This window comes from Lutra lutra, chromosome 3, assembly GCF_902655055.1.
Source record: "Lutra lutra chromosome 3, mLutLut1.2, whole genome shotgun sequence".
In the NCBI taxonomy this organism is placed as follows: domain Eukaryota; kingdom Metazoa; phylum Chordata; class Mammalia; order Carnivora; family Mustelidae; genus Lutra; species Lutra lutra.
Genome location: NC_062280.1, coordinates 43764270 through 43773057, shown reverse-complemented (window position 1 = coordinate 43773057; position 8788 = coordinate 43764270). Strand labels below are relative to the sequence as shown.

Genomic DNA, 8788 nt, shown 5'->3' with positions numbered 1-8788 from the left:
TGATTTGGTAAAGGCCAAATGCCACCATCCTGAGTCGCAGGTAGGGTCCCAATTGCTGTGATAGCAGAGGGAGAGGACTAGAACCAGGAAGGGAAAGCAGGATGGGAGGTTTGAAGGGCTACTCATGCACAATGGGGGGTTGGGGGGACAGCCACTTCTAGACCAGGGTTTAACAGTCAAGTGCATTTGGCTGAGGAGTACAACTTGCAGGTCTTTCTTTCCATGTACCCGTAAAATGAGCTCATCCCCCCTAACTCACAGCAGCTTCTGTGTCCTGGTTATCCCTTTCGAGCTGCTCTCACGTCTCCTCTTCCTCACGGAGCTTCGCCAGCTCTCCAACGTATATGCCATTTGAAGTGTGCAGTTCAGTAGCATTAACTATATTCACAATGTTGTGTGACCATCAGCACAATTTCCAAATTTTTTCATCACCCCAACCAGAAACTCCACACCCATTCAGCAGTAACACCCCATGCCCTCCTCCCCCCAGCCCCTGGTAACCTCTCAAATCCACTGCCTTCTCTATAGATTTGCCTCGAGACATAGTTCATACTAAGTAACACCACACAGTATTTGTCCTTTGTTATCTGGTTATTTCATTCAGCCTAAGGCCTTTCTAATTTCTTCTGTGTTGTAGCAGGGGTTGGCACATCGTTCCTTCACATGCCTGAGAGTTATTCCACAATCCACAATATGCTCACTCCCCATTCTGTGTATCCACACCCCTGTACCCCCTGTCTTTTAGGGTCTCTGTGTCCCATGATCATGTCAGCTCTCCTGCTCAGCGAAACCTCGGCAGCTCCGGTTGGGGGTTGGGGGGAGCACGTACCCCTAGCCCCGGTCTAGGATGCCAAACCTGTTCCCAGGTCAGACAGAAGCATTGATTCTTGAATGAGAGTATCCCCGCACTTTTGCTCTTATGCCTCTCCCCATGTTGATTCCTTTGCCTGGAATGTTCTCCTTCTATTTCCTCAGGCCACAGCCCCGCTCATCCTTGGCATGGCCAGCTCAGATCCCATCTGCTGTGTAATACGTTCCCCTTTCCCAAGGGCCCCTTGGCCCTCTCAGTACCAAACTCACAGATGACTTGACGCTATGGCATTGGGCCACCTCTGACCTTGCTCTCCTCTGCTCTACTCTTTGAAGACAGAATTCATATCAGAATCATCTTTTTTCTATTGCACAGTGTCGAGTGCTGGGCTTTTTATAGAACCAGCATCAGTAAACTTTTGCCCAAATGATTTCATACGTATCAAGACTGGTGGGAAGATGGACTTCCCCAGAGACCCGTCAGTCGGATTAGGAGATTGTGTAAAAAGACATTTACATCTAAAATGGAATAAAACATCAATTACTAGGACAAAACACAGTAACTATGAAAAAGGTACTGATCAGTTTAGAGAAAATTACTGGAAAGTGAGTTTGAATAATGATTTGGGCCTCAGATGTCTAGCGGAGCATGGAGTATGGTCACTAAACAAAATGAACGTAGTATTTTCAGAGTGGCTGGTGACTCTGGGAAGAAAAGAAGGTCAGGTGCTGGTCCAGCAAACCTCACATGGATCCAGAACAGACCATTAAAATGATTTGTGAGTTCTCATTAAAGGAAGCAGAGACAAGAGTCATTCTGGGTTCTCTAAAAAACAAGACAGAGTAGATGAGCCTCATCTTAAATTCTGTCACTAGCCTCCTACCTGGGGACGACACTGTCCGTACCACAGAGCTTCCTACCAGCAGCGTGCTTGACCAAACCCTCATCTCCCGGGATTGCTGAGACACACCAGCCAGATGGCAGCGGAGTGGGACAGGTGTCTAACTTGTCAGCTGGTGGAAATTCAGACGTACTTCCCATGCTGTGCTAGGGTTCCCTGGCTTTCTTGTAGAGAACATTCCATCAGGGAACTGGGTGGCTCAGGGGGCTCAGCAGGAAACAGCAAGAAAGAGAGTTCCGGTCGACCTGCCTCAGCCAACAGTGTGATGTTGATAAAGGGGAGGTTCTGTTTCACGGGGTTAAGTCAGAAGGACACTGAGGACGGCGTAACGGAGACCATGATGGCAGGGGAGCCTAAAGAACTTGAGGGAGCTTGCCCTGTAATCAGAGAGACCGGGGCAGGGATGCGGGGGCTTAAATGTTTATGAGGCTGCTCTGCTAAAAGAAGGTTGTTCTGCTTGGCCTGGAGCCTTGATGCAAAAGGGTAACAGTGAGTTCTACAGAACCAGAATGGACTTTCGAGAGGGGCGAGGTGGTCGCAATCCCTGCCGGCGTGTGGGCAGCGAAGAGGCGCTCAAGGGATAGGAATGTCCTGGGGCTTGAAGCACCTGACCCGGTTGCATGGTCGGTGTCTGAGGGCTCTTGCAGACCTCCCATTCCTCCAAGAAATGAGCCTGTAATAAGGAAGCCTGAGCTCCTCTGGATGGTTATCGCCCCTACTCCTTGCAAGCAGAATGCAGCGAGATCCGTCATCTTTTTCAGCCGTGCCATGGGGACACTTGTGCTTTGCTCAGAACAAACGTGAGCAAATATTTGCCTGAGCAACTGCATATGGGACAAGATACATTTTCCCATAGACCTGGCAGTCTGATCATGAAGTTGCATAAATTATCGAATGTTGAGGACGAAGTCACTTTCTATCTCCCTGATTAGGCAGCATTTTTTTTTTCTTAAAGGAGAAATGATTTGAGAACCACTGTTTTTAGTAGCATTCATCTCACAGAATGCAATTTTTAACAGATATTAAGATAGTTTTTACTCCCAACAAAATGATAATAGTCAGAGGTATAGTCTTCAAAGTGAGATAATCAGGTGGTTTGAATGCCAACTCCACTGTCTCCTGGAGTGTGGCCTTAGACATAGCCTCCCTCGGTCTCAGATTCACATGTGTAAAATAGGGATGAAAATACTGCCCACCTCATAATGTTAACAGGCCAGCTTAGTGTATGAATATGCATCCAGTCCCACAGAGTCCCCGGCACATAGTAATTAGCCAGTTAGTGGATCACCTTAGCACCTGCAAAGCTCATGGGACATAATCAGAGAAATCTCTATTTGTTCTCCTGCTCTGTAGACTTTGGGAGACCTTGCTGCACTGTCTTCCCACAACTGAGCACTTGTTCATCCTTTGAACGTGATTTACATCTTTTGATTGCTGGATTGCACCTTCAATTGATTTATTTTCTTTTTTTAAAGATTTTATTTATTCATTTGACAGAGATCACAAGTGGGCAGAGAGGCAGGCAGTGAGAGAGGGGTGGAAGCAGGCTCCCCACCAAGCAGGGAGCCCAAGATCGTGGACCCTGAGATCATGACCCGAGCGGAAGGTAGAGGCTTAACCCAGTGAGCCACTCAGGTGCCCCTGATTTATTTTTTAGAAGAGCTCGAGTTATGGCTTTTCCTGAATGTTCCCTACACGACCGGCCATATTGCGTGATTCCAGGCTGGCAGAGCCCTGTTTTGGTTCTTTTATCCACTGATCTCTCTCTCATAATGCAGGTAATCCATGATTTCTCTAAGACAATAATGGTGTTCACATTTCCCAGCTGGTCTTGTGCTTTCTTGAGATATCCCAGAGCGAGGTTGTAATGTCTGGCATCACTGCAGACATTTTATGACCATGAGGGAAGTCATCCAACATCTTAAGGATGACAACACCAAAAGACCAAACGACCACCAAAGAAGGATGATGTCACTGAGCCATTGGAATAACCAGTCCAAAATTGTCTCGCCTCTATTCTTGGAAGGGAGATTCTAAATCCTTATTGTTCAAGCCATCAGACATTGGGTCACTTGTGTTTGAAAACATGCCAATTTATGCATGAGTGCTGTATTTCCAGAGGGCTTTCATATTCGGGAATATTAACTTCAGTGAGCAGAAATATCTTGGGTCACATTTTTCTCCAAAACCTTTGCGAATGTTGCTATCATTTCATCTGATGTTGAAAGCTACCATGCAGACATCTGAGGCCACCAGATCCCCCTACCACTTCTCCCTGAAGTTCAATCACACATCCGGGAGATCTTTGGTGTTGCTTGTTCTATACCAGTTTTTCCTGGAACACAGTGAGAACTTTGGATCTGCTGTTTTGGTTCTTTTCTTTCAAAGGCATTTCCTTACAGCTTTGAAAAAAAATTAATATTAGAGGACTTTTTTTTTAAGGAATATCAACTAACCCCTTTCTAATTGCTCAAATGATGGAGTCTTTTTCCTGCACATTCACTGTAGTTGATCCAAGCTTTTCCTGTAAGTCAGTAATCCAGGTGAATTGTGCCCTAGTCTGCTTTTTGGTCTTTCTAATTTGGTTTCTCTATTGGCTATTTTTTAATTTTCATTTGGTTGTCTTAGCTGTATCATCTCCCTCTTCTCATTGTGTTGTTTTATCTTTTCTCCCAACACTTAGTCTATTAGGTTGGTGTTCTTATTAATTTATTCTATAACATGGGACATATGTGAAGAATTTTCTTTTATTTGGTTACGTTTTCTTCAAGACTAAGTTCTTCAACTGTCTCACCCATGCCATAATTCTTTTTTTTTAATGTTATTTTTTTTAATTTTTTTATTTTTTCAGCATAACAGTATTCATTATTTTTGCACCACACCCAGTGCTCCATGCAATCCGTGCCCTCTACAATACCCACCACCTGGTGCCCCCAACCTCCCACCCCCCACCCCTTCAAAGTTCTCAGATCGTTTTTCAGAGTCCATAGTCTCTCATGGTTCACCTCCCCTTCCAATTTTAATGTTATTTTATTTGATAGAGAGAGAGTGCACGCGCGAGCTTGGATAGGGAGGGGCAGAAGCAGAGGGAGAAGCAGATTCCCCATAGGAGCCCAACTTGAGGCTCAATCCCAGGACCCTGAGATCATGACCTGAGCCGAAGGCAGATGCTTAACTGATTGAGCCACCCAGGCATCTCTCTTTTGTTCTTGTTGTTCCCCCCCCTCTTACCTTGTTACTCATATCTTAGATTTGGATAATGGATTTGTTGCTTCTGTCTTATTTGTATCTAACATGAGTTGCTCTTTGTGAATCTTCTATTCAGATATAATGTGAGCAAATTCTCCTTGACTCCTTTCTCACTATATCTGAATGAGTTTGAAAGTTGGAAGATGGCATTTTTATCTACTTTTCTGTGACCTGGATACACACTGAGGATTAGGACTGAACCCCTGGATGTGTGCAGGTCCTGGGCTCTGCTTGCTCCAGAGATCTGCTCAACTTCTGGACCCTTATTAGGAGCCCACCCTGTCTCTGTGACTACTGTCCTTGGACTTTGAATCTTTGCCTCTGTACAGTGCAGAGACCTAGAAAGTGGCAAGTCCTAGTGATTTTCCCAGCTCTGGTCAGGTCCTGTGGGCAGCAGGGGCTGTTTTCTACTAGTGATAGTTTTGTCTCACCTGGATTTCCCCAGGTAGCTTGCTTCTGTGCCCACATTCTCATCTCACTTTGCAGATTCATGTCCTCTTTGTATCAAAAGGCATTAGTGAGAAATCTTAGTATTTTTGTCTACTTGGTTTTCTTCCCTCATGGGGATTTTTGGGCAACGGAGATGAGATTCAGATACCATTCTCCATGGCAGACATCTATTTCACCGAGTACAGTTTTTTGAAGTTGATGGCGCAAAGTTGTACTTAATTTTTTTGTTTAGTTGTTCTTTTCTTCTGTTGTTATTCTCTATTTTTGCTCTTCTTTTGTTCATTTCATGTGTGAGAGAGGTTCTGTCATCCAGATCACCCTGTCATTTTTATGGGGATGCCTTTCCCATGCTCTTTCAACTGTATTGGTCCTGAAAGTATTCCTGTAGGAATTGCAGGTTATAAAATTTGCAAATAAATCTCAATAGTTACTAAAGATGAAGAAAGAAGGGCAGTGGAAGCAGACACTCATAGCAACCTGCTAATAACTAGCATCCACATGGCATTTTTTCATGTACAACTCTCTAGCTCCTCATTTCACTTTCATTTCGCCCCAGAAGTCCATGACTGCTTCTACCCTGTATCACCAGAATCTAAGTCTGCGCTTGCCCCGGAGAGAAGCCCAATCAAGTTCTGAACAAATGAATGACTGCTATCCCATGTTACAGATGGGAAGATAGAGGCTACAATCAAGGCCCTTGTCCAAGGCCACATATCGGAAGGCAGATGACAAGGGGGCAAACAGGGAAGCGGGAATAAGGCGTGGAGGACGACGAGCCGGCGGAAGGGACCCGGGCTGGACCCCAGGGACTGGTGTCCGGGAGGGTCCACAGGGAGATCAGCCCCTTATCTTGGGAGCTCCGGTCCGCGGGAAGCAGCTCCTTTCCGCAAGACCTGAATCCCGCCGTGCCGCTCCTCGGTTGCCACGGAAACCAGCCCAGAGCGCAGGCGCGTAGAGCTCAGGGGGGGCGTGCCCCTTGCTAGCGGCGAGCCGGCACCGCGCAAGCGTAGCGTCTCGGTTGCTAGGTTCCGCCTTGCGTCCAGCCTAGGGGCTACAGGAAGGTTTCAGAACCTATCTGTGCCTACGCGCTATCGCATTTTCCTGCCCAGAGTGGAGGATAGCCCCCACCCCGACGCCGTCCTCCAGAAGGACCTCTCCGTGGACGCCCGTGGCTGTGTCCCTGTGTCCCGACGCCTGCTGCCGGCCGCCCTTCGGAGAGAGACGGAAGAGCTACCAGGCGGGCGAGGGAAAGAGAGAAAGTAGTCAGCCATGTCGAACGCGTAAGTGATGGGCGGCCGGCTTATAGACGTGGGCCGGACGTCTTCAGGCGGAAAGATGGCTTGCCCTGCTTCTCTTCCTTCTTTTCTTCTCTCCTCTCCCCTCCTTTTCATGTGTTAGCAAATGAAGACGGACCCAGGGTAGAGTATCAGGTCTTTGTGGACAAGGAACGCCATACGCCTGGGTCTCCATCCCCCCCGTCGCACTGCCTTCTCGCCCCGTGGACATGAGGTCCCGAGAGCCCGTGGCTTATGCCCTGGCTGCTGTCATTTTGAAACAGCAGCACCTTCAAAACATTCTGTACCTCGCCTGCTTTTTTGTTCGCCTTTCTCGGTTATCTGTGGATTGCTTGGTAGAAACACCCAGGTCCCGTATTAAATCAAGAAGGAGCTTGAGGAAGCTTTCTGGTACCACTCTGCTTTTCTCAAGGAGTTGCAGTCAGGTGGTAGGGTACCGGGAAGAGTATGTGCCCAGCCCTGAGCTGCTTGCCCAGCACTTGTTCAGCGGCGTGTTTCTGTGGTCTTCATCGGGATCATTTCGGACGTGTTACCGGTTCTGAGTCTGCCGGCACTGTGCTGAGTGTGTGAAATATGGCAGCGCGTGTGATCCTCACAACACCCAGTAACGCAGGACCTGTATATGGTGTTATTCCCATTGCAGAACAGAGGAATCAGGGACGGAGAGGCTAAAGGGTTCATTCCGGGCAAGCAGAGAGTGCCCTCCCAGGCATTCTACCTCCAGCGGCAGGCATGCTCTTACTAACCATATTTATGAGTGAGGAAATGAGGGCAGAGAGATCAAGGGCTTGCAGAGATGTTGCAGTGGAGAAGATCGGGATTTCAGTTTGGGGCATACTGAGTTTGACGTGCCTTTTGGAGATCAAGTAGGTGGTTGAATATTCAAGCCTTGAGTTCAGAAGAGAGGTCTGTGTATGAAATATAAACTCAACAGGTGTTGGTATGTAGATGGGCTTTATTGACACGTCATGAGTGTAGACAAAGAGAAGGGGTCATCCGGCGGTAAGAGACTGGGGAGCAGACACCAGCAAAAGGATCGAAGGTGGCATCCATGAGGGGGAAGCAAAATCGTGGTGTTTAGGTGAACAGGAAATAATGTTTCTGGGAGGAGGGAGTGACAAATTCAAACACTGCTGAGACAGGTCAGAAGAGAACCAAAGTGGCCATCCATTTAGCAAGGTAGGGTCCCATGGTTCCCTTGACCTCGTGGGGGATGGAGTTAGAAGGTTGCTGAGAATGGGAGGGAACAGGAGGACAGTGAGCATGGCCAACTTTTTAAAGGAGTTTTGCTAAACCTGATTCAGGGAAATGGGCCAGGAGACAGATTTTTTTTTTTTAAAGAGGGAGGCAATGGCATGTTACTTTGCTAAAGGAAAGGGTGAGGAAGAGGAGGGAGTAGTGGGGTGATGTTGCCAGTGGGGGCATGAGCCCCAGCAGGTAGCTGGAGGTCTTGGCTTCAAAGGAGGAGCTGAGTTGTTGATCACAGGGAATTGAGGAGGGAGGAGTCTGTCCGTAAATACTATTCATGGGTAGACACCTTGTGAGGTCCTGGAAAGATGGTGCAGGGGGTAGACGATGGTGACAGTAAGGGGCAGTGGTGATGCCACCTGATTAAATGAGATACAAAGCTGGGGGGGCAGGGAGACTGATTTGGAAGTGGCAGTGAGGAGTAAGGACCTTGACCCCCCCCCCCCAATCCCCACAGCTGTCGGAGGATTCTGGCAGAAAAGGATCCTCTCCTGTGAGGGCTGCAGGGAAGGACAGCTGGGCCTCTCCCTTAAGCAAGAAGGCCAAGGGAATATTCTGGAAAGAGGACAAACAGCCACATAGTATTGGAAGAATCTGAAGATTTATCCTGTATAAAATATCTTGGGGAGAATTCCCATTTTGCAAGATTTAGATTTTTCATCGAAGCACGTTGTATGTCTGAATACTCCAGTCTTCCCTTCCCCCACTCACCCAGCTACAGAAATCTGCCAAGCTATGTAAATAACAGTCTGGCCATTTTCAGCTGTCATATTCCATCTTCTCCACCCACAATCCTCCTGACTTCAAAATCTGTAACACTTCTTGTCATATGCC

At 47.5% G+C, this 8788-nt stretch overlaps 1 protein-coding gene across 1 annotated transcript in view; it reads left to right on the top strand.

Annotated features, from left to right (window-relative positions):
- Positions 1 to 6443: 6443 nt before the first annotated feature.
- The window catches only part of IQCA1 (IQ motif containing with AAA domain 1), a 155616-nt gene continuing 153271 nt past the window's right edge, over positions 6444 to 8788 (top strand). The window contains exon 1 of the mRNA XM_047722652.1: positions 6444 to 6691. Within this exon, the coding sequence (XP_047578608.1) occupies positions 6681 to 6691 (11 nt within the window). The 5' untranslated portion in view covers positions 6444 to 6680. The remainder of the gene's footprint in view (positions 6692 to 8788) is intronic.